Below are 26,826 nucleotides of genomic sequence, written 5' to 3' on the forward strand. Positions count from 1 at the left end.
GCAGCCATGCCTTCAGCCGTCTAGCACTGAAATTCCCTCCCTAAACCATTCCGTCTCTCTACATCTCTCCTCCTTTGAGGCCCTCCTTAAAACCTACCTCTTTGACCAGCTTTTAGCCACTTGTCCTAATATCTCTTTCTTTGACTCAGTATCAATTTTTGTTTTGTTACGCTTCTGTGAAGTGCCTTGAGATGTTTTTCTATATTAAAGGCGCTATATAAATGCAAGTTATTGCTGACAGTCTAAAGTAACAAACATATAAAGGGTAGGGAAAATATCTGCTTAGATAACTAGGTAAGGCTTGTTGCTAATTGACTGGGTGTATAGGTGTCAGATATGTGAGGTGAGAGTGACTGCCCTTGACATCAAGGCAGCATTTGACCGAGTGTGGCACCAAGGAGCCCTAGTAAAATTGAAGTCAATGGGAATCAGGGGGAAAACTCTCCAGTGGCTGGAGTCATACCTAGCACAAAGGAAGGTGGTAGTGGTTGTTGGAGGCCAATCATCTCAGCCCCAGGACATTGCTGCAGGAGTTCCTCAGGGCAGTGTCCGAGGCCCAACCATCTTCAGCTGCTTCATCAATGACCTTCCCTCCATCATAAGGTCAGAAATGGGGATGTTCGCTGATGATTGCACAGTGTTCAGTTCCATTCGCAACCCCTCAGATAATGAAGCAGTCCGTGCCCATATGCAGCAAGGCCTAGACAACATCCAGGCTTGGGCTGATAAGTGGCAAGTAACATTCGTGCCAGACAAGTGCCAGGCAATGACCATCTCCAACAAGAGAGCGTCTAACTACTTCCCCTTGACATTCAACGGCATTACCATCGCCGAATCCCCCACAATCAACATCCTGGGGATCACCATTGACCAGAAACTTAACTGGACCAGCCATATAAATACTGTGGCTATAAGAGCAGGTCAGAGGCTGGGTATTCTGCGGCGAGTGACTCTCCTCCTGACTCCCCAAAGCCTATCCAACTTGAGTGCAGCTCCAACAACACTCAAGAAGCTCGACACCATCCAGAACAAAGCAGCCCGCTTGATTGACACCCTAAACATTCACTCCCTTCACCACCGGCGCACTGTGACTGCAGTGTGTACCATCCACAGGATGCACTGCTGCAACTCGCCAAGACTTCTTCGACAGCACCTCCCAAACCCGCGACCTCTACCACCTAGAAGGACAAGGGCAGCAGGCACATGGGAACAACACCACCTGCACGTTCCCCTCCAAGTCACACACAATCCCGACTTGGAAATATATCGCCGTTCCTTCATCGTCGCTGTGTCAAAATCCTGGAACTCCCTTCCTAACAGTACTGTAGGAGAACCATCACGGACTGCAGCGGTTAAAGATGGCGGCTCACCACCACCTTCTCAAGGGCAATTAAGGATGGGCAATAAATGCCGGCCTCACCAGCGACGCCCACATCCCATGAACGAATATAAAAAAATGTCTGAAACTTCTTTCCAATTCTACCCAGTTGATCCTTCACTTAATGGATTTAATTTCAAGGTACAAACCATTACCCAAGCAAGAGGATAGGAGTGCAAACTGTTTCTTGGCCGATACATATGTCACATTTCAACTGATTGATTGATTGAATGCTTTAGCTTGTAAAGGAATGAAGGAGAGACATTCTACCCGACAACCTTTTGGTATAGCACCTCAGTACACTAAAGTGATATGCCACTGAGCAGCCAATTATCATTTAGTCCAGTGCAGTCATGGGAGACAATCAATTTTAGGATTAGAGTATTTTGGTGAAATATGCAGTGAAATTTTTCAATTCATACACATAAAACCCCAGAAAGCAGAATATACATTCATAGAAACATAGAAAATAGGAGCAAGAGTAGGCCATTCGGCCCTTCGGGCCTGCTCTGCCATTCAAAATGATCATGGCTGATCATCTAACCCTGTTCCTGCTTTTTCCCGCTATCCCTTGATCCCTTTAGCATTAAGAAATATATCTATCTCCTTCTTGAATACATCTAATGACTTGGCCTCCACTGCTTTCTGTGGTGGAGAATTCCACAGGTTCACCACCCTCTGAGTGAAGAAATTTCTCCTCATCTCGGTTCTAAATGGCATACCCAGTACCCTGAGACTGTGACCCCTGATTCTGGACTCCCCAGCCATCAGGAACATTCTCCCTGCATCTAGTCTGTCTAGTCCTGTTAGAATTTTATATGCTTTGATGAGATCACCTCTCATTCTTCTAAACTCTAGTGAATATAGGCCTAGTCGACCCAATCTCTCCTCATCCGTCAGTCCTGCCACGCCAGGAATCAGTCTGGTAAACCTTCGTTGCACTCCCTCCGTGGCAATGACATCCTTCCTCAGATAAAGAGACCAAAACCGCACACAATACTCCAGATGTGGTCTCACCAAGGCCCTGTACAACTGCAGTAAGACATCCCTGTTCCTGTACTCAAATCCTCTTGCAATGAACGCCAACATACCATTTGCCTTCCTAACTGCTTGCTGCACCTGAATGCTCACTTTCAGCGACTGGTGTACAACGACACCCAGGTCTCATTGCACCTCCCATTTTCCCAATCTATCACCATTCAGATAATAATCTGTCTTTCTGTTTTTGCAACCAAAGTGGAAAACCTCACATTTATTCACGTTATACTGCATCTGCCATGTTCTTGCCCACTCACCCAACTTGTCTAAATCACATTGGAGCCTCTTTGCATCCTCCTCACAGCTCACATTCCACCCCAGCTTTGTGTTATCTGCAAACTTGGAAATGTTACATTCCATTCCCTCATCCAAATCATTGATATATATTATGAATGGCTGGGGCCCAAGCACTGATCCCTGCGGTACCCCACTAGTCACTGCCTGCCACCCGGAAAAAGACCCGTTTATTCCTACTCTCTGTTTCCTGTCTGTCAACCAATTCTCAATCCATGCCAGTATATTCCCCCCAATCCCATGTGCTTTAATTTTGCACATTAACCTCTTGCGTGGGACCTTATCAAAAGCCTTCTGAAAATCCAAGTACACCACATCCACTGGTTCTCCCCTATCTATTCTACTAGTTGCCTCCTCAAAAAACTCCAGTAGATTTGTTAAGCATGATTTCCCTTTCATAAACCCATGCTGACTTTGTCCAATCCTGTTAATGCCTTCCAAGTGTTCTGTTATCACATCCTTTACAATAGACTCTAGCATTTTCCCCACCACTGATGTTAGGCTAACTGGTCTGTAATTCCCTGTTTTTTCTCTCCCTCCTTTTTTAAATAGTGGGGTTACGTTTGCCACCCTCCAATCTGTAGGAACTGTTCCATAATCTATAGAATTTTGGAAGATGACCACCAATGCATCCACTATTTCCAGGGCCACTTCCTTTAGTACTCTGAAGTACTACTCAGCAGTAGTGTTTTAATCCTTCTTGGAATCATTGTTGAAAATGCAGCAATTTCAAGGTGAGCTGAGTATTTACTGTACCTGAACTTATATTTTCTGTTTTTCATTTCCTCAAACTAGAAGCAATGTTCAGTCAACCAGTTTCTGATATAGTGGCATTCTGTTGTGGCAAACAAGATTTCACTATTGAAGAGTTGTACTGTACTGCAGTGTCATCACATCCTTACTGTAGGTTTTCCAGCTCTTTATGATACCTTCTCTGTGCATACATTCTGATCAGTTTATTTTAGCACACCATACTTTTCTGTATTTATCCAAACATTACCGTGGCAGGCATGGAGATCGCATCTGGTCTGGCAAAATCAGCCATGGCATCAAATGAAGCAAACACTCCATCAGTTTTTAGTTTGCATTAAATGAGGTTGAAGCAGCATGGCATATGCAGTGGGTATTAAACATTCTAGTAATATAGACCTGAAGATGACAATCTTTCCCAGTAATGGATTACTAGAAAATACCTTATATGCTATCATAATATAGCATTTATAGTCTATATAAACACTACAAATACCGCGTTTATGATAACTGTGTGGTCTCTCAGTAACATAGGATACTTGTCCATAGTAATGATGCAGCTATGTCACCTTCAGGATAAAGTCAATGTATCTTACATAACTAATCAGACTATATGGAAAATGGTAATGACTTAAGATTAATATTTCTGTGAAATGTAGGAGCAGTGAGTTTAATCAGTGTTAGTCCAATTTTGCCTTCAACTTATTTGCTTGACACTGACTGTGATGGATTTAGGATCCGCCCTGTAACAATTTAGAGTTGGCTTCTGTTGATTGACTTCTGGAAGAGATTTCTGTGTGTGTGTGTGTGTTGGGGGTGGGGGTTGGGGGGGGATGGGGGATGGTGGAATCCTTGAGTGAACACATACATCTATAGCTATGTTAAAAATCTTATGTCTGCACACACCTCCTGTCTGCAGCACTTGACCTCCTATTGGCACATTGTTTTGTCACACTTTTAATGTCAACTTTTTCCCATTATAATTCCTGTGCCCACAATTGCAGGTGGTTATGGAGGAAGTTTTTGATCTCTCTCAGAGCTCTGCCACCATCTAGTTTTTCTCCTAAGGCTGCTGAAGCTTTATGTTAAATATTTGGCTTTTGATTTTTTTACATTTTAAATTTTTTTTTACATTTTCGTACCTTTACATGTATATTAATTATAAGTTTTTGAAATTTAAATATTGTCTTTTTAACCATCTCTCAGGCCATCCTACTCCCCCCCCACCCCCACCCCCAGCCAATGCACTGTTTCTCTGCAGGTTTCCCCATGATGCCTGGAGCCACCATTTGTCCGGTTCCCAATTTTTGGGCCTCTCCCAGCCGATGTCCTGGTCCTTAAGTGGCATCAGCTCCACTCCCTCGTTGTGGTCCCTGCTGCCATAGCTGCGCTTAGAATTCAGCTACCCGAGCTTCCAGATGGTTTGTGGGTGGCTGAGGGTGACTAAGATCGGTAAGCACAGGTCAGCTCCCAGACCCACAAAGATATTCAGTGGCTTGTGGATGGAACAGAGGATGACTGGAGTCATTAAGGACAGTTTGGCTCCAGCGAAGAAGTTCGTTGGCAAAGGTATTTGATTTTATGCTTTTGTCTTTGGTAATGAAATCTGATCTAGGAAAGGGGCTTGTTCAGTCAGAGGACGCAGTGCATTGTTTGATGTGCACCAATTTTAGTTGAACTTATTGGCTCGTAAATTGCTCTGAGCGGCGAACCAGCAGTGCTCACCGCTCATTAGATTTATATTCACTCACTAAGTTACCGCATTCTTTTTTGGTGGCAACTTCCTTGTTCAAAAAACAGCTGTGTTCTTTCCCGGGCTGTGTGAGCGTGGAAAGGAGCTCTGTGTCCCTCAACATATCAGCTTGAAGCAAGCCATGCTAAGATCCAGGAAGTGAAACTCATTGACAAACCGCACAGACTAAAAAGCAGGAAGTGTCCGATAAGGTTAGTAAATATACTACAAAATGAGATAGAGAAAGCAAAATAAAGAGAAGGTAAGATTAAAAGACTAAGATAAAAGAGATAGAAAGGAAAAGTTCTTAAAAAAAATTGAAATTTTTAAAGTTTAAAAAACAAATTTGAATGCCCAAAAACTATAAAAATCAGGAGTAACGAGACTCCACATTTTTAAAAGTTAATTTTCAATGCCAGAGAGTTTCTTTGGCAGTCATTAATACTTACCACACCATTAAAAGTTAGTTTAATCCTAAAAAAAAACTCGGCGTACCTTTTTTGTTGCAAGGTTAGTTAGTTTCTAGCTGGGCAGGAGAGCAAGTCCGCGCTGGTCCATTGATTGTAGCCGGCAAGGTCCCTTTAACGCAAAGCTTTCAGATCACCAGTGAATCAGGAAGAGCACGTTCTGGATTTCCATGTTTGACTGTGCATATGCGGTCGCCGGAACTTGCTCTTCGATTTGCCCATTAATAATGGTGAGCACTGTTAGGCTCACCGTTATTTTATGAGCAATTTCCAACCATATCAAACTTGTTGAGATTTGCTCACTTTTTACTCTTTTTATGTACTGCACTCAATGATAGTTTTTTAAATGTAGTCTATTATATTAAATCATATTTGCAATATCAGGATAATGGCAAAGGTCTGTGAGGCTGAAAATTACGATTTTCTAATGTATGAACACTTAACCCTTAAGATTACTCACTATTGTCATTTACCATTAACAAAACCCATTGGACTGATCAAGCAGTTTACATAGCTGGGCCATGTCCTCCCCACTGATTGGATGATTGATCAAAAGATTAACCAGCTGCACTAATAAACATGTGCATCGTTTGGGTATCTTATGAGCCGGGTGTTTAATCATTCGAGGCACAGAAATGGAGATCAAACATAAAAGTCTATCAAGCAACAGTCACTGGTGCCTTATTGTCTTGCATGTGATACAGAAACCAAATCAAAGGATTCAGCATGTAGGTTCCACGTGCAGCATTTCTTTGCCATTTAAATAGCAGGATAAAGTACCCATTCCGAGGTTCTGGCATAGGTATTGAGAGAATAGGCTCTGAAAAAGTATAGCTACACTATGCAGTGACTAAAAGCTTGGTCAAACAGGTACTGTCTTTGCAAAGGAATGGCTTGCGTAGAAAGCCAGTAGCTGTGCCAAGGCTGATCTGCCAGTAATCACCACTAATGTCACAAGTACAAGGCCATTTTCCACGCACTCATTGGCCTTGCTAACAATCTGCATGAAATGTGGGAATGCAAACAGGAATGTGACCTGTGATTTCCGGCACCACCTTTGTTGTCAGGTTATTGTTGACAATCACTGTCTTTAATTTGGACAGCAGTCCTTCTTGCCTGTACTTCCACATGAATTCCATTTCCAGCTCGCATAATTGCACACATGCAGCACATCTAATTGAGCACATATGTTGTTCAGAATCAGTTTGGCAGTCAGGAAATCTATCACAGCCCCCACCACTTATGCCGTCCACGCTTACCACGAGCAGCCACTTGTATCGGGCAAATAGCGCTGGCCATTTACCAGTACCATAGCATAGGAGTCAATGGGAATCAGGGGGAAATCTCTCCAATGCCTGGAGTCATAGCTAGCACAAAGGAGGTTGATAGTGGTTGTTGGAGGCCAATCATCTCAGCCCCAGGACGTTGCTGCAGGAGTTCCTCAAGGCAGTGTCCTAGGCCCAACCATCTTCAGCTGCTTTATCAATAATCTTCCATCCATCATATGGTCAGAAGTGGGGATGTTCGCTGATGATTGCACAGTGTTCATTTCCATTCACAACCCCTCAGATAATGAAGCAGTCCGTGCCCGCATTTGGCAAGACCTGGACAATGTCCAGGCTTGGGCTGATAAGTGGCAAGTAACATTCGTGTCAGACAAGTGCCAGGCAATGACCATCTCCAACAAGAGAGAGTCTAACCACATCCCCTTGACATTCAATGGCATTACCTTTGCGGAATCCCCCTCCATCAACATCCTGAGGGTCACCATTGACCAGAAACTTAACTGGACCAGCCATATAAATACTGTGGCTACAAGAGCAGATCAGAGGCTGGGTACTCTGCGGCGAGTGACTCACCTCCTGACTCCCCAAAGCCTAACTCCCCAAAGCCTTCCACCATCTACAAGGCACAAGTCAGGAGTGTGATGGAATATTCTTCACTTGCCTGGATGAGTGCAGCTCCAACAACACTCAAGAAGCTCGACACCATCCAGGACAAAGCAGCCCGCTTGATTGGCACCCCATCCACCACCTTAAACTTTCACTCCCTGCGCCACCGGCGCACCGTGGCTGGAGTGTGTACCATCTACAAGATGCACTGCAACAAGTCGCCAAGGCTTCTTCGACAGCACCTTCCAAACCCACAACCTCTACCACCTAGAAGGACAAGGGCAGAAGGTACATGGGAACAACACCACCTGCACGTTCCCCTCTAAGTCACACACTATCCTGACTTGGGAATATATCGCCGTTCCTTCATTGTCGCTGGGTCAAAATCCTGGAACTCCCTTCCTAACAGCATTGTGGGAGAACCTTCACCACATGGACTGCAGTGGTTCAAGAAGGCGGCTCATCACCACCTTCTCAAGGGCAATTAGGGATGGGCAATAAATGCCGGCCTCGCCAGCGACGCCCACATCCCATGAATGAATTTTTTTAAATTAGAAAGGCGCCGTTTATAACATTTTAAGTGCTCTATTTTGGGTAGTCTGTTTAAAAGGAGTGTCCTGGCTCATCCCGTGTCTGTTCAAAAAACATTGATTAGAGAAGAAGATGCTGCCTTACAATTAGTTGATGAAGGAGTAACCGTGGGGACCGAATTGGAATCCAGACAGCCGTTTGTTTTCTCCGTTCCCGTTCTCTCTCGGTGTCTCTAAAAGACGACACACCGTTTGGATCGGGAATTGAGTTCAGATCAGTGGAGTGATAGACAGACTAGAATCCGTCACAGGAAATGTTGCTGAATCTACCCCAGGGACCCTTTCACGAGTAGTGAGGAGGCCTCATAAATAGTGGGGACTGTTCTTGGTAATAGTTACAACCAACCTATTATCGTTTTACCGTCCAATGTTTATAGCGGGCTAATCGCCTTAACACTGACGCGCGTGTTATATGTGACTGTATTATCGAGCCTTGATGTGGTATTGAACCCTGGCTGGAACAGCCAAAGATAGTAAGACAGTGAATGGTAATGTGAGGCTTCCATTCTTTCTCTGCTTGCAAATTCCAGTTTCTCCACATAATAATGGCAAAGGGACAGCAAAACAGCCAGAGGTCTTTTTAGACTGTTTGTAGACACAGCAAATAATATGTCAAGTTACTGCAGAGCAGCAATCAAAGAAACAAATATAATGCTGAACACTGTTCCCTCTAAGCTGCACGCGTACATGGCCGCACAGCAGTTTTTGTGGGCCGCGCGCTTAAACGTTCCGTCCGCGCACCAAACCAGTGCTCTCAGCCCCTCCCTCACACTGACTAGTCCCCAGGCTGCTCTCTCACACTGACCAGTGCCTGGACCCCAGGCCCTTCTCCAGCTCTGCCTCCCCAATCCCCAGTGCTCCAGCCCCAGGCGGGCTGCTGAGCCTCTGGTGCTGGGGAGTATCCGAGTTGCCGGAGATCCGAATGTTCGATCCCGTGACTCCGGTCCCAGCCACCACATTGTTTACCACGTTGGTAGGAAAGGCTGTCAGCGAGCAGCTGATTGGCTGCACGGAAAACAGACCAGGAAGTAAAATCAAAACCCATGCGTTTGTCAGTGGCCAATCACAGACCGGAACTATCCACCCAATCACAGACCAGATACCTCCACCCAATCACAGACCAGGCACCTTCACCCAATCACAGATGAGGGAACCAAAGTGCTCCCTGCCTTACATCGAAGCAGCCAAAACTAATGAGACCTACAAGATGTACAATTATAATGCAATCATTTTTAAACCCTGCTGAGGATTCAATGGAGGTGGAGGGGGGAGAACTTTAATTAAACTGTTCCCTATTCCCAAATTCACACTGATTGATTTGACAGCTGTTTTGTATTTCTGACTCAATTTAAAAATTCTGATTGCACATGATGTATTTCATTTTGAATCAGAGTCATTAAGCTGATTCAACAAAAAGCTGATTGGAATCATACCGATCAGATAATTTTTAATACAAAATAATTAGACTGGTCTGCTCAGTCCTAGTGCAACTTAAGAAACCCATTTCATAAATTATATAAATTTATCAGCCAATATAACATTAAATTGTTACAATTATCCATTATTTTGTACAATTGTTCTGTTTGTTATTTACCCTGAATAATGTTTTCTAAACAGCATTTCTATCGGTGCACAAACCCAAATTCATGGCCGAAAAAAAATTAGAGGGAACATTGATGCTGAAATATACTGCTGAATCAGTAGAACATAAATAAGTTGCTGTCATGCTCCATGTGTACAATGGTCTGGTTAGACTGCTCTTCTGGTGCTGTGGGTAGTTTTGACGATGAGAGACTTTCATGTCCTGGAGCAGGTGCAGAGAAGAGCAGCAAAGCTCATCCCTAGTGTCAGAGGATTGAGTCAGGAGGAAAGATTGAAGAAATTTGAGCTCCTTAGCCCTGAAAGGAAGCAACTAAAAAGAAACTTTCATTGAGGTATATAAGATAATAAACCATATAGAAAAGATAAATATGGAGTGCTACTTTAAGGAAACCGTAACAGGATTGCGTGCTGAGTGCTGACTCACCATGCCATCAAAAGGGAACTGGACCAGTTCCTGGCTGGCGTGGAAATTACAGCAAACAAAACATTGGTGGGATACTTAGTAATATAAATCCTGGTTAATGTGGGCTCCTGGACTAGTTTGATCGCCTAAGGGGGATGGAGAGGAATTGTGCAGATTTTTTCCCCCTAAATGGACCTTGGGTTTTTAAAAATGTTTTTTGCCTCGTAATTGTTACAGATACTTATATAAAAATACAACTACATTACAAAAAACAGAACTAAAGGTAACCACATATTCTTACATATTTTAAAGTCTGACATATCATACGCATTCCTTTAAGTGTCACTCTTCCTGTGGCACTTTCCAATCATGTTTTATTGGTAACACCCCTGTATTTATTTTAAAAGGCACCTCTTCTTGCTCCATGGGAAATTGACTCACGATATATTAAAAATGTTACATTTACGTGCACATTCAGACTCTGAATCCCTACATCCTGCTGCCATGTTTTTTGCAACACTTTTCAATTTATTTGGAATTGCACCGAGCTCGTTTACTTAGCGACTGTCACGTCCTCAGGATGCCCAAAGCACTTTGAAATGCAGCCGCTCTTGTTATGTAGACAAATGCAACAGCTCAATTTGCATTCAGCCAGATCCCGTGAACAGCAATGACATAAATGACCAGTTCATCTGCTTTTTGTCAATGACGATTTAAGGGATAAATGTTTGCTGGGCACTGGGAATACTCCCCTGCCCTTCTTTGAATGCGTCAACTTTTTCAACTTTACATTCCTATATCCACATTTATAATGGAAATTGTCCAGGGCTGATGTGAACTGAAGGAAAACAGGCGGCCAATCCGCTACTGCCCGTTTTCCGCCACTGCTGAATGTAATCAGCTCTCCGACGCAAACTTGACACAATGTAATTACATTCCTCTGCCAGTGGCGGCAGTATAGAACCTCAGTTTTGCTTCTCCTCACTCCTCAACCTGCACTGTGGAGAGACTCCTCTGCTCCAACCAACTCCACTCCTACATAAGAACATAAGAAATAGGAGCAGGAGTAGGCCAATCGGCCCCTCGAGCCTGCTCTGCCATTCAATAAGATCATGGCTGATCTGATCCTAACCTCAAATCTAAATTCATGTCCAATTTCCTGCCCGCTCCCCGTAACCCCTAATTCCCGTTACTTCTAGGAAACTGTCTATTTCTGTTTTCCCAAACTGCCATAAGTATTTCTTTTTAACTATGTTTTGGACAATATTTATCCCTCAACCAACATCCCTGAAACAGATTATCAGGTCATTATCTCATTGCTGTTTATGGGACCTTACTGTACTCAAATTGTTTCCGTGTTTCCTACATTACAGCAGTGACTACATTTCAAAAACAAAAATTGGCTCTAAAGCTCTTTGGGATGCCCTGAGGTCATGAAAGATGCTACATAAATACGAGTCTTTCTTACCTTTTTATATATATAAAAAGTCGTGGGGGGTGGATGGAGGAAGAGGGGAAGATGGTCCATGTCGCGCATGATTTATAGGCGTGGATGAATTTCGGGCGGCAGTAGATGAGGCCCAATTGTCAGCGAGCCTCGGGTCGACAACTTCAGGTGCACGCTCCAGACACACCGCTCACTTTGCGTCGGTTTCTGGCACGGTACCAATTTCTTGGATCTTATGCCTACACGCACTTCCCATTGACGTTTTCCATTATAAGTTCTTATGTCAACATTTATAATGGAAACTGCCTAAGCAAACTTGTTAGGCATTTAATTATATCCTCCCACCAGTGGAGGCACTGCTCAGTTTTGCACCTCCCCGTTCCTCCGTCTGTACTGCAGAGAAACTCCTCGGCTCCAACCAACTCCACTTCTCTGCTTCTCAAATTGCCTTACCTTATTGATACTTTAATTTTATATTATTAATAGATATTATAAAAGAAAGACTTGCATTTAATGACCTCAGGAATGTCCCAAAGCGCTTTACAGCCAATCAAATACTTTTTGAAGTGTAGTCACTGTTTTAATGTGGGAAACACAGCAGTGAATTTGTGTACAGCAAGGTCCCACAAACAACAATGTGATAATGACTCCCCTGCTCTTCTTTGAAATAGTGCCATGGAATCTTTTAAATCTACCTGAGCGGGCAGACAGGGCCTCAGTTTAATGCCTTATCCGAAATATTGCACCTCTGACAGTGCAGCGCTCCCTAAGTACTGCACTAGAGTATCAGCCTAGATTTTGTGCTCAGGATCCTGGAGTGGGACTTGAACCCACAACCTTCTAACTCAGAGATGAAAGTTCTACCACTGAGCCAAGGCTGTCACCATGTTTATACAGAACAGAGCACATGACTTTAAAATGGTCCAATTATGCCCTGCCTTCAAACCCAGTTTCACCTAAAGATTACACTTGGTCTAGACTCTCCATGTACAACAGATGAACAGGTAATAATATGAAACTGAATTTTAGGAAAAAAATAAGGATAGATTATATGACTTTAATTAGTGTTGAAATAAAAACCGACAAAACTGGAAGTACACAGCAGGTCAGTGAGCACCTGTAAAGAGAAAAAAAGGTTATTGGCCAAAATTACTAAAGTCAATTTTCAGACCATAAGGTTACAGAGAGCCCAGCAGAAAGAATTATATAGAATTTGCAGCACAGAAACAGGCCATTCGTCCCAACTGCTCCATGACAGTTTCTATGCTCCACATGGGCCTCCTTCCACCCCTTTACATCTCACCCTATCAGCATATTCTTCTATTCCTTTCTCCCTCATCCAGCTTTCCTTTAAATCCACCTATGCTATTCGCCTCAACTACTCCTTATGGTAGCGAGTTCCACATTCTAATCACTCTCTGAGTAAAGCGGTTTCTCCTGAATTCCCTATTGGATTTATTAATGACTGCCTTGTATTTATGGCCCCGAGTTTGGACTCCCCCACAAGTGGAAACATTTTCTCAAACCCTTTCACCATCTTAAAGACCTCTTTCAGGTCACCCCTCAATCTTCCCTTTTCCAGAGAAAAGAGCCTCAACCAGTTCAGTCTTTCCTGCTAGGTATAACCTCTCAGCTGTAATATCATCCCTGTAAATCTTTTTTGCACCTTATCCAGTGCCTCTTTTTTTTATATAATATGGAGTCCAGATCTCTACACGGTACTCCAAGCGTGGTCTAACGAAGGTTCTATATAAGTTTAACATACTTCTCTGCTTTTCAATTCTATCCCTCTAAAAATGAACCCCAGTGCTTTGCTTTTTTTTTAATGGCCTTATTACCTACTTTTAGCATTTGTGTATCTGTACCCCTAGAGCCTTTACTCCTCTATCCCATTTAGACTCTTATTTTCTAAGCAGTATGTGGTCCCTTTATTCTTCCTACCAAAATGCACCACCTCACATTTATCTATATTGAAATTAATTTGCCAATTACACATCCATTCTGCAAGTTTATTAATGTCTTCTTGTAATTTGTCATAGTCTTCCTCGGTATTGACCATATCAACCAATTTGGTGTCGTCCGCAAATTTTGAAATTGCACTTCTGATTCCCGAGTCCAAAGATAAGATACTTTCCCTGAACCTTTCACTGAGCTTTGTTGGAAGTGTAATGGAAGAAAGAACTTGCATTTATATAGTGCTTTCATGTGCTCAGGATAGTACCATAGTGCTTCACAGCTAAAGAATCACTTCTAAAGTGCAGTCACTATTACAAACACCGCAGCCAGATTGTGCACTCCAATGTCCCATAAACAGCAATGGAATGAGTGACCAATGCAAAGGGATATAGACAGGTTAAGTGAGTGGGCAAGAAGGTGGCAGATGGAGTATAATGTGGGGAAATGTGAAGTTATTCACTTTGTTAGGAAGAATAGAAAAACAGAATATCTTTTAAATGGTGAGAAACTATTAAATGTTGGTGTCCAGAGGGACTTGGGTGTCCTCGTACATGAAACACAGAAAGTTAACATGCAGGTACAGCAAGCAATTAGGAAGGCAAATGGTATGTTAGCCTTTATTGCAAGGAGGTTGGAGTACAAGAGTAAGGAGGTCTTGCTGCAATTATATAGGGCTCTGATGAGACCACACCTGGAAACTGTGTACAGTTTTGGTCTCCTTATTTAAGGAAGGATATACTTACCTCAGAGGTGGTGCAATGAAGGTTCACTAGATTGATTCCTGGGATGAGAGGGTTGTCCTCTGAGGAGAGATCGAGTAGAATGGGCCTATACTCTCTGGAGATTAGAAGAATGAGAGGTGATCTCATTGAAACATATAAGATCCTGAGAGGGCTTGACAGGTAGATGCTGAGAGGTTGTTTCCCCTGGCTGGAGAGTCTAGAACTAGGGGTCATAGTTTCAGGATAATGGGTCTGCCATTTAAGGCTGAGATGAGGAGGAATTTCTTCACTTAGAGGGTTGTGAATCTTTGGAATTCTTTACCCCAGAGGGCTGTGGATGTTCAGTCATTGATTATATTGAAGGCTGAGATGGACAGATTTTTGGAATCTAAGGGAATCAAGGGATATGTGGATCAGTCAGGAAAGTGGAGTTGTGGTCGAAGATCAGCCATGATCTTACTGAATGGCGGAGCAGGCTTAAGGGGCTGTATGGCCTACTCCTGCTCCTATTTCTTGTGTTCTTATGTTCACGTGTTCTGTTTTGGTTTTGTTATCTTTCTGTTGGGCACTCTGCAGTCCTCTAGTCTGAACATTGACTTTAGTAACTTCAGACTTAACTATAGCCTCCATTTTCTTGGCAGCAGTGTGTGTTTGTGATCTAGGTTAGGTTAGTTCTCAGTTGGTGTGGGGGGGTGGGTGGAGGGGGGGAGGCAGGCTGATGTTCGAGGTGAAGACCTTTCATCAGAACACAGTGCTGGCAGGGGTATGAGCCTATGGTATTGATCTGTTTTTTCTGTTCTTGGGATTGACGGATCCTCTGTGTTTTGCTTGCCTTTTCTGTTTGAACTTCAAATCTGCTGCATTTGCAGCTTGGCTTTTTTTTCTCTATTTTTATTGTTCCCTATTTTGACATCTATTTGTTTATTTCTCCCATGTCTTTTCAGTCATCCCACCAACATCCTCCCCCCATTGCCGCCCACTATGTGCACATTCTGTTGTCCTTTTTATGTCTTTGTATCACCTCACTGATGATCTTTTATATTGTCTAATAGTTTTTTATGAAGCAGCTTGCAGCTCATTCCACCCATGTACCCTCTCTCTCTATGATTGCCATATCTATTCATTCTCTCCCACTTCCTGCCCCTTTTTTATAGAATCCATAGAATCTTGCAGCTTGAAGGAGGCCATTTGGCCCATTGTGCCTGCGCCAGCTCTTTGAAAGAGCCGTCCAATTAGTCCCACTCCCCCGCTCTTTCCCTATAGCCCTGCAAATTTTTCCTGTTCAAGTATTTATCCAATTCCCTTTTGAAAGTTACTATTCAATCTGCTTGCACTGCCCTTTCAGGTGGTGCATTCCAGATCATAACTACCCGCTGCATAAAAAAATCTCTCCTCATCCCTCCTCTTGTGGATTATCTTAAATCTGTGTCCTCTGGTTACCGACCCACCCGCCATTGGAAACAGTTTCTCTATGAAAACACTTTATATTTTTAAACGCTCCTATTAAACCCTCCCTTAACCTTCTCTGCTTTAAGGAGAACAATCCCAGCTCCTCTAGTCTCATCATATATTCCTTCATCCTTTTCTCTTGACTTTTTTCCACCCTTTCCTGCTGTTTGTCTTTTAGCCTTCGAATTCCGATGAACGGTCGCACACTTGAGTCATCGATGACGTGTCTTTCCTCTTTACAGATGATGACTGACCTGCTGTGTATTTCCACTTTCCAGCATTTGCAGATTTTTTCTTTTTAGAATGCCTACCAGGTTGTTTGATTCAGGACTCCAGTAATCTTTGACCTATAGCTAATCAAATGGTGCATCTTTTGAAAGGGCAATGATGACTACTTTAATTGGAGGAAATGTGAACGACTTTCAGCTAACTATGTCATGTGCAAGTTTTCTTGCCCTTCTGTTTGATGCTGGAGATGTGTTGGTCTGCAGACCAAAAGCCAGATGCTTTGACCCTCAGATGTTGCAAGTACTGAAGGTTTGAAGACCTGAAACATTAACCCTGCTTCCTTTCTCCGCAGATGCTGCCTGACCTGCTGAGTGCTTCCAGCATGTTCTGCTTTGACCTGCAGGTCAGCCAGCGTTCTCCATATTTAATCCAATTATGCTTCATCAACTTGTTTATGCTACACCAGAACGAGATGTGAACCAATATTCAATCAAGCTGGTGCCATGGTCAAAATACTCCTTTGTGTCTTTGAGGCTGAGTTTGATTGACAGCTCTGTTGCACTAAGCCCAAGTAAAGATAGTAGGAAGTAACCCAAATTGCAACATTGATACTGCGAACCGAATCAGTTGAAGATTGGACAACAGACTATGAATAAAACTGATTGGACGTAGCTATGTTATTGAATTCTTCAGAGCAGTGTTATTTTCTAAAGATTCTCAGTATCCACCAGTTAATCGATAGAGAATGGTTGCGAACATGGCTTCACTTTCACTCATGTCTGGTTCGCCTGAATCTGATAATACACTTTCTTAATCACCATTACTTCAACCTGTCATTGCAAAGTGCAAAGGGAAAATGGTCGCAACTGAGCACTCTTAAAAGGATAAAGTGGTCTTTGTCCATTGCCAGAATTACTTACTAAATTCACTTCACAACGATGAAATCCCAGTGCTTCCAATGCTAAAAAAAGTACTGAAATTTCACATATTCTACATGTATCTCTTTGAGAGGGTCATTGGGTCATTGGCACCTCATGTTAGGGGACAAAGTGTTTAAAATTTCATATGTGTTGAGAACTTGAATTCAAGCAAGAGGTCAAAGGCTTTAATTTGTTCTGTGCCGTTCTATCAAAGAAACCCATACCTGATTTTCTGCCTTATGTGGACTGTAAAAATGTTCCTACATTTATAGAAACATACCTTTCCTGAAATTTAAGACATGTACAATGCCAGTTATCATTTGTGGGAATAAACAAGCAACACAAGCAACATTGAGAAGATTTTGTTTTATTGTAATGCAGTGCTTGCTCCTGCCTTAAATTCAACTAGCTGAATGATTTCAGGCAAACATTCTTTGTTCACATTGTTGTCACGGCATGTTCAGTAAGATACATTTTGGGTCATTGAACACTAGACATGAAACTATTTTGCCCAATTAAGGATTTCAGCTGCACGCCTCACTTAAAACATTGATCACTTTTACGAAGGGTGCATTTGTATTTACTGTTTAGAGACTGCATAGGACAAATTTGCACTATAGTGATATGCATCTGAACAATAATTCATTGTAAAGCAATTGAAAATGGTCTCCCTTTAGGGATGACAAATACTCCTGACTCACCATCGTTCTAAGCAAACTAATGTTCTTTCTTTGGTAATGACTTTGCTGCTGTCAGTTAGTCTGCTGCCTACTTAACGTGCAAGGTGTCTAGTGAGTTATGTGTTGAGCTTAAAATACTAACCGAAAAAAGTTGAATTTCAAAGGTATTCAACATCTGAGTCAGTTTTTCATTTTTTAAGGCACAAACTTTATGCAATATTTTCATGATGTCTAAAAAAAATTGTTCACAGCGGTCCTGTGATAAATTTTATACACTAACCTGGTTTCAAGCTTTCACTTGGTTGTTATAATATGAATCAGGTCGTAACTACCAGTGAGATAATGGCTGTAGTATAATCAGTGCCAGGAAACTGAGTGCAACTTCTGCCAAATATTTTTATAAAATTTGTAGTGTTGCTTCTTTTTTGTATTTTCAGAATTTATATTTCTGTTGAGTTTTAAGACAAATGCTCATTAGTGGCAACAAAGGCCCACGTTGCAATTTATTTATAAACACTTTATGTTGTGGATCTTCAAGGTTGATCAGCGGAAGAAGAAAAGCAGTTTACTGCTTCTCTTCAAAATGGCTCTTAATGGATGGTGTGATGACATCAATTGCAGTAACCTCATTAATGATTATCCTCCTACTTGCCTAAACTGCGTAACAAATGATGATTGCTGTTGAAGAAGAAAATATGAATAAATTCAGATAACAAATTTAGAGAGTGCAAAAATTGTACCATATGAGTCCAAAGTTTGAATTTAATGAGGCTAGTGTTTGAGCATGGAAGAGCCTCCAGTAGACTGTCGCAACCTTCAGTTTATATCACCTAAGGGACCACCAACAGTCAAAACCATGGACATCTCACACTAATCAATTGGAGACTTAATAAAGCAATGTACTTTACATTGCACAAGGGAGTTATGGAGCATTTGCACTATATCTGTCGCACTGGTAACACCGACACTATGGTTATACTGTGAACGCAGCCCGAATCCTGCCTTTACTTCAGAATACATTCAGGCTTCCGCACCTGATTCACACTCCAAACTTAGCAACAGTGTGAAACAGTTTCAGATTAAAACTAAAACTAACATTGTGGAGTGTGCCTGCTCCGACAGATGTATAACACTGGACCACCAGGAAAACAGAGGTACGTACTCCCCAAACCACTCCAAACAAATTCTTAGTGGCTTTACCACAGTGAAAAATAGATAGAACCCACTAAAGTGCCACTGAAAAAAAAGCACCTACATTTCATACACAATGGGCTTGATTTTAAAAGTAAAAAACAGGTGGGTTGGGGCTAGGGAGGCACTGAAAATTGCCACCATTTCAGACCCGCCTCCAACCCACCTGTTTCCGGTTTTCACGGGGACGGGACGAGGGGCGGGCTGCCAACCCGCTCCCAGGAGGTGGGTTGGGCCTTAAAACCTTTCAAGCAGGCTTCAGGCCTCCATTTTTCACCAATTCCTGATTTCAACCCCAGGGGCCAGGATTCCCGGGCCTTCTGTTTTATGTCTCGTGAAAGGGGGCGAGAAGGCCCGAGACTGCAGGTAAGTGCCTAGAAAGGCACAGCTTGTGGGCCTGGAGGAGCAGGAGTGATTCCCCCAGGCCCAACAAGCCTACCTGCATCGACTCCCTCCCCCCCGATCGCAGACCCGACCCCCCCAATCCCGATCCTCCCCCTCCGACCCCCGACCATTCCGACCCTAGACCCTCCCCCTCAACGATCACGGATCCCGCGATGACCCCTGATCCCATTCCCAGTGACTCGCGATATGCCCACCAACGTCCACCCGTGCCCACCAATGTCCACCCGTGCCCATCTATGTCCACCTGTGCCCTATGCCCACCCATGCTCCCGCCCACCCATGCTCCCACCGCCCCTGTTCTCACACCCCCCCATCCATACAAATAAAGACTTACCTGCAGACTTACCTGAAGACGTCCTCGCCCGTCCGACTGAGACCAGCCTGTCAATCAGCCAGTCAGTCGGACGGGAAACCGACAAAAAAAATAAAAGATGTCCTTACGTCAAAATCGTAAGGACGTCCTGGAAACCCGTACTAATAGTTTTCCCGACCTCAAATTGACCCCCCCCCGCCCCCTTCCCGGCTCCATTTTTAAAATTGAGCCAAATGAATGCCAGCAGCCAAGTTTCAGCATAATACAGCCAGACATTTAACATTGAAGTCAATGGGAAAGAAGATCGGGCGGGTGTAGAATGGGCTGCTGATTCATTATCGCCCGTTTTGCATTACCACCAAAAAACAATTTCACCCCCTACTTGTTCTAAATCAGATTGTTGTCTCGCATTTTAAAGCTTCTGTTTTTTGCTCAGTGCTGGTGATTTTAATGCAAATTTTATATGGACTGTATCTGCTTAATAGTAGTCTACCAACATATTTTGTGACACTTGAAGTATAACTGTGTCCCATAAGAAAGGTACCAAATTTTTTTAAAAAACAGCAAACGAATGAAAGAACTTGCATTTATATAGCACCTTTCACAACCTTAGGACGTCTCAAAACGCTTCAAAATTTACTGTAGTGTACTCCACCAGATTAAAGAAGTATTTCTAAAATGTTCAGCTTCCTCTTAACAGAAATGAAATCCTATCGATATTAACGTAAGAAATTTCTGCACGAATTTGACTTGGTTTTATCTGATTCACTTTGAAGTAAAACAGCCTATATTGCTTACTTTCATCTGCGTACCAAAATTAACTCTTCTAAAGGACTGTTCCAGTTTTACTGGAGTAACAAAGCCTCTATCGCAGATGTAGCAGAAACGGCTCTTGTGAATAGTGCTGTTAGCCCAGCTCACGTATGTTTATTGCTGAGCACCTACAGCAGGGTCTTTGATTCAGCAGATTCTTTGCTCGGAGGCAGATGATAGCCTGACCTTTGTTGCAGAGGATGCTGGGAATGTATTAAGTGGGATTTGGGGACTCACTTGCAAATGTATTAAATAACACAAGGCAGTAGGAATGGCCCAAGGAAAGGTCGCGACACATCTTGTTGTTAACAGATTGGGATACCACAGATACTGACACATGTAATGAATTGAGGTGGTTCTTGTTGTTAACAGATTGGGATACCACAGATACTGACACATGTAATGAATTGAGGTGGTTCTGGCACCTTTTAATCTAAGTAATATAATATAAACATTCAATTCCAAACTTGTTTTTAAAAGTTAAAAGGTTGCTGTAGCAAGAGCATGTAATGAATACCTAATGTCTATATCTACAATATGGAATTCAATTTCCCCCAGATTCACTGTTCCACTGAAAGGAGTACGCCTAGGTAGTTCTAAAAATACATAAAAATTAAATGAATTTTTGTGAAATTTGTCTGCTGACAGGCTCTATGAAAGAGTGCAAATGAAGATTTGTATTTCCTTCAGTGTGAATAGGTGAGTATTTAATTTAGTTCATAAATTTATAATTCATGAATCTGCAGTGTGGTGTCTCTTGTCCTGATTGGAGCACAAAAGCTAGACATGAGAAATGATGATCAGTGCATACTAATCAGCAGCATAAGGGTCATAAGGAGGTAATACAAGCTGCCATTCCATGACACTTTACTCAGAATGGTGAACAGGTGACCAGGGCTGGGGGATGAATACTCCATGATTCGGATTTCAGGTACTTTTTAACATAAATTGCAGTTGCCATAGCGAAAGGGAAGCTGCCAATTAAATCTAATGTGTATTTACCAAGGACCGCAGCTTTATGAAGACGTTTGCTCCTTGCATGGATTAGCTCTTAATTGTTACTTTGACACAAAGTTAGAAGTAACATGTTCCTCTTGTAAAAAGAATATTTTTCTTTCTTTAGCTGTAAAACCTTGGTAGAAAAAGGAAGTAATTTTAAGCACCTTTTTTTCCCCCTTTGTGTCAATTGTGTAACAGCTATCCAATAAAGTTAATTTATTTTTAAAGTTTCTTGCACTGTACAGTGTTCTATGGATTACTCATCTTAAAAGTGAATGCCTTGGGAGCAATTTACTACCGTCTTTCTTTTTTATTTGTTATCGGGATGTGGGCAATGTTGGCAGGGCTATATTTATTCTCCATCACTGTTTGCCCTTGAATCACTTGATTTAATTGAACCTTGTGGTGTTAATGCTCCCACAATGGTATTAGGTAGAGAATTCCCAGATATTGACCCAATGATGATGAAGGAACATAAAAACATAAGAAATAGGAGCAGGAGTAGGCCCCTCGAGCCTGCTCCGCCATTCAATAAGATCATGGCTGAACTTCTACCTCAACTCCACTTTCCTGCCTTATCCCTATATCTTGATTCCCTTAGTGTCCAAAAATCTATCGATCTCAGTCTTGAATATACTCAACAACTGAGCATTCACACCCTCTTGGATAGAGAATTCCAAAGATTCACCACTCTCAGAGTGAAGAAATTTTACCTCATCTCAGTTCTAAATGGGCGACCCCTTATCTTGAGACTATGACCCCTAATTCTAGACTCTCCAGCCAGGGGAAACAACCTCTCAGCATCTACCCTGTCAAGCCCTCTAAGAATTTTATACATTTCGATGAGATCACCTCTCATTCTTCTAAACTCCAGAGAATATAGGCCCATTCCACTAAATCTCTCCTCATGGGACAACCCTCTCATCCCAGGAATCGATCTAGTGAACCTTCATTGCACCCCCTCTAAGCAATTTCTAGCATTTCCCTAAGGCAAGTGTATCCTTCCTTAGATAAGGAGACCAAAACTGTACACAGTTTCCAGGTGTGGTCTCGTCAGAGCCCTATATAATTAAAGCAAGACCTCCTTACTCTTGTACTCCAACCTCCTTGCAATAAAGGCTAACATACCATTTGCCTTTCTAATTGCTTGCTGTACCTGCATGTTAACTTTCTGTGATTCGTGTACAAGGACGCCCAAATCTCTCTGAACACCAACATATTTTAGTCTCTCACCTTTTAAAAAATATTCTGCTTTTCTATTCTTCCTATCAAAGTGGATAATTTCACATTTCCCCACATTATACTCCATCTGCCACCTTCTCGCCCACTCACTTAAACTGTCTATGTCCCTTTGCAGACTCTTTGCGCTCTCCTCACAGCTTACTATCCCATCTAGCTTTGTATTGTCGGCAAACTTGGACACATTTCACTCGGTCCCTTCATCTCAGTCATTGTAAACATATTGTAAAATATTGTAAACAGCTGAGGCCCAAGCACTGATCCTTGTGGCACCCCACTAGTTACAGCCTGCCAACCCGAAAATATCCCGTTTATTCCTACTCTCTGTTTTCTGTCCATTAACCAATCCTCAATCCATGCTAAAATATTACCCCCAATCCCATAAGCCCTAATCTGGTGTAACAACCCCTTGCATGGCACTTTATCAAATGCCTTTTGAAAATCCAAATATACTACACCCACTGGTTCCCCCTTATCTACCCTGCTAGTTACACCCTCAAAAAAACTCTAATAGATTTGTCAAACATGATTTCCCTTTCATAAAACCATATTGACTCTGCCTAATCATATTATGATTTTCTAAGTGCCCTGTTACCACGTCCTTAATAATAGATTTTAGCATTTCCCTACCCTCGGATGTAGGCCATCAGGTCCAGGGGATTTGTCAGCTTTTAGACCCATTAATTTCTCCAATACTTTTTCTTTACTAATCTTAAATACTTTAAGTTCCTCACTGTCATGAGACCCTTGGTTCACCACTATTTCTGGTATGACTTTTGTACAAATCATTTGTTTAAAGTCTCTGCCATTTCCTTATTCCCCGTTATAATTTCTCCTGTTTCTGCCTCTAAGGGACCCATGTTTACTTTCACTAATCTCTTCCTTTTTACATGAGATGTGTCCAGCTCAGGATGTTCGTTTGACTTAGAGGGGAATTTGGAAGTGATGGTGTTCCCACCACATTGCTGCTCTTGTCCTTTTGAGCAGTAGAGGTCACAGGGGGGAGGAAGGTACTGTTGAAGTAAGGTCGAGGGGAACTGCTCACTTTGACCAGCATATATAGCTGAAAATGTCCTTACTTTTGTTTTTAGATGAACTGAATGATCACCAGAACACTCTGTCGTATATTCTCATCAATCCTTCACCAGATACAAGACTGGAACTGAATGATGTTGTGTGAGTATTTCACATATTTTGGATTTTTAAGATATTAGGTGGCATAGCAACAGGTTCCAACCAATCAACTAAGGGCAGATATCTTACAAAATTGAACTGAGTGCCAAAAGAGGGTTAGAGGATTTTTGCTGGGGTGTCAGAGGGCAAACTTGGACTCATCTCCTGGTCCAGTTCGTGCTCCAGAAAAATGATCCAGCAGACAATGGCTAGCTCGATATTTCAACTCTTACATGATGAGAAGAGGTCCATGGAAGTATATTCTTCATTTACCTTATTAGTTAGCCATCCATGTCAGCTCTGCCATCAACAAATCAGTAATGTAAATGAGGGGGTATTGCTGCTTCTGGAGTTCAAGCGCAGCATTTAAAGGGCTGATTTCTATTGGCCATTCACTTAGATCATTGCTGAGCTGCACTTCAACTCCATTTACCCGCCTTTGCCCCATATCCCTTGATACCTGTACCTAATAAAAAAATCTATCGATCTCAGTCTTGAAAGCTCCAATTGTCCTAACATGCACAGCCTTGTGGGGGAAGAGTGTTCCAGGACTCTGCTACCCCTTGTGTTTAAAAAAAAAAGTGCTGCTTTGATTTTGCTCCTGAATGGCCTAGTTCTAATTTTAAGTTTATGTCCTCCTGTTCTTGATTCCTCCACCAGAGGAAATAGTTTCCCCGTATCTACCCTATCAAATCCTTTAAAAATGTTAATCACCTCGATCCGATCACCCCTCAATCTTCTACACTCAGCAGCAGTACACTCTTAACTGAACGAACCTTGGAGACAGAATGGGCAATGCTTTTAGGCGCCAAAAGGCTGAGTATCTCAATCCACCCACCCCGACCATTGAACTGATTTTGCACTCACAGACCTGTATGGATCTTGTCCAGCAACTAGAGCAGGCACAGGGCCAGCTACATCCACAAACCACGCAGTGGTTTTATAGCAGAGTCGATAACAATAGAAATCAACCTGATACAAAACTTTTTTTTAAATTACCCATCTTCAGATTACAGGTCGCTTCCCGAATAAATAGTTCTGATGCTGGTGTTGCAGAACCACTTTCAGAATTTATTAGAATTGTTTTTTTTTACCCTAACCCTAATGCAGTAGCTCCCAAGTTCCTGGAATCCAGTTAGAAGTCAAACACATTCTAGAAATGCTTACGATGATGCTCTGCTTATGAATTTATATCGCACTGAGTGCCCAGTCATATTGTAGAAGATATACCCTGACTTTTCACGACAGTGACTCAACGGAACTCATTCAGCCTGGGATGATGGGCCGAATGGCCTGTTACTGTGCTGTACATTCTGTGTAATTCTATCTGATATGATGTCTAAAGCCCACTGGGTATATGGTCCCTATATTTTCATACACAGGGGCTCGAGGCCAACCGTAGGCCTGTGTGCAAAGTTCATTCGGCCCCTGACCTTCATTCAAATTAGGCATCCCCACTGAATGGGAGGCTCCTGTTTGAGGAAAATCAGCAAGTGTGGCACACCTCAACCCCTGAGCCTGGTGCCCTTCTCCCCTCTTCCCCCCCCCCCACCCCCACCCTGCCCATGCCGTACAATCATCTAGTGTAGATCAGGCCACTGGTGCCCGATATTCTGACCCTGGTACTCCCGGATTGTCATGAGCTGATGGCCCTGGTGTGCCAGAACATTATGTAAATGAGCTAACCTCATGTTAAGCAGTGAGCTCAGCTAATTTATGCGCAGGTGCACACAGCCCCGAGCATATTATCCACCCTACCGAGTCTAAGAGCAATAGATGATTTCCTTTTGCAGCCTGGCGTGCACGACTTCGATATCCCAGCACTCAGTAGGCAGAAGCTTTCTAGAACATTGATATTGTTAACAATGTTTAGCAGGGTTGAATTTTCATGAGAGATTCCTGCTGGTGTTTATCACCCTCTTTATATTAACGAACTACTTCAAGCAGAAGCAGTTCTATAACATGCTGGAGCTCCTGGAATCTGGTCCTTTTACTCTGCAGGTGGATTCCACAGCTCTGGTAGCAATAAAGCTTTCATTTCTGGCTGCCATCCTTCTCCAGCGGCCGTATAACTCGTCCAAGACCAGATAAATCAATGACCAACAGTATTGTTATTCACTACGAGCAGTGCTGCTGCCTCTGGGAAAATCTTACGGTGACTGTCACCTCCTCCACAGACAGCCGTTCTATCTCATTTACCTCACAGCACTGCCACTATAGTCAGGGCCACCATCAGCGACAGCGCTGCAAGGTAAAGAACTCATTAGTCACCAATTTACCCCAGCATCGCTTGCGTACGATTACTAAGGTGAAGAGACGGACATTTTTATCAAAGGAGAGGTGGGTGGACAGTCAAAGCTTTTCCAAGAAAAAGCTTTTCCTAGTGACTTGGAAGTCTATCTCCCTTTGCCTCCCCATGAGCGCAATTCGGCAGTGCACTCCCATATTTACAGCGGCAGGTCATTTTAAGACCCCAACACCCTCCCAGGAGAGGAATACCCCTGGAAAGTGTCAGCCTCAGCTAAGTGGTAGCCCTTGAATCAGAAGGTCATGGATTCAAGCCTCGCCTCAGAGACCTGAGCAGGTAATCTAGGCTGACACTTAGGGGCAGGGCTGAAGGAGGGCTGCACCATCAAAAAAAATAGAAAGACTTGCATTTATGTAGCACCTTTCACAACCTCAGGATGTCCCAAAGCACTTTACCCACATGCACAACGCTGCACTTATAGGTGTCAGCCTTGGCTCAGTGGTAGCCCTCTCACCTCAGAGTCAGAAGGTCGTGGGTTTAAGCCCCACTCCAGAGACCTGAGCACGTAATTTCGGCTGACACTTACAAGCAGTACTGAGGGAGTGCCTGGAAAGTGAGCATAACCTGGATGCAAAGCAGCCCCTTGGTCTTTTCAGCAACACGCTGCAGGTTATTTTCAATTTTTGTTTCAAAATAGTGGGGGTAATAGTACCTGCAGCTCGTACTGAGAAAATCACCCACGCTATATTGAAACAAAATCATGTGTATAATATGCTTGTCATGTTATGTTACATTAGATTTACTCTGAATGCTGAGATAGGAGTTGTACAGTTTTTTAGGAAACCTAAATAATGTGAATTCATTTGGTCTTGGTGATTTACCAAAGTTAAGTGCAGA

At 42.8% G+C, this 26,826-nt stretch overlaps 1 protein-coding gene across 1 annotated transcript in view; it reads left to right on the top strand.

Moving 5' to 3' along the window:
* Window positions 1-26,826, top strand: part of LOC137325483 (potassium channel subfamily T member 2-like) — a 576,738-nt gene that overhangs the window by 544,204 nt on the left and 5,708 nt on the right. Inside the window, exon 28 of the mRNA XM_067990641.1 lies at window positions 23,600-23,684. Within this exon, the coding sequence (XP_067846742.1) occupies window positions 23,600-23,684 (85 nt within the window). The remainder of the gene's footprint in view (window positions 1-23,599; window positions 23,685-26,826) is intronic.

This window comes from Heptranchias perlo, chromosome 9, assembly GCF_035084215.1.
Source record: "Heptranchias perlo isolate sHepPer1 chromosome 9, sHepPer1.hap1, whole genome shotgun sequence".
In the NCBI taxonomy this organism is placed as follows: domain Eukaryota; kingdom Metazoa; phylum Chordata; class Chondrichthyes; order Hexanchiformes; family Hexanchidae; genus Heptranchias; species Heptranchias perlo.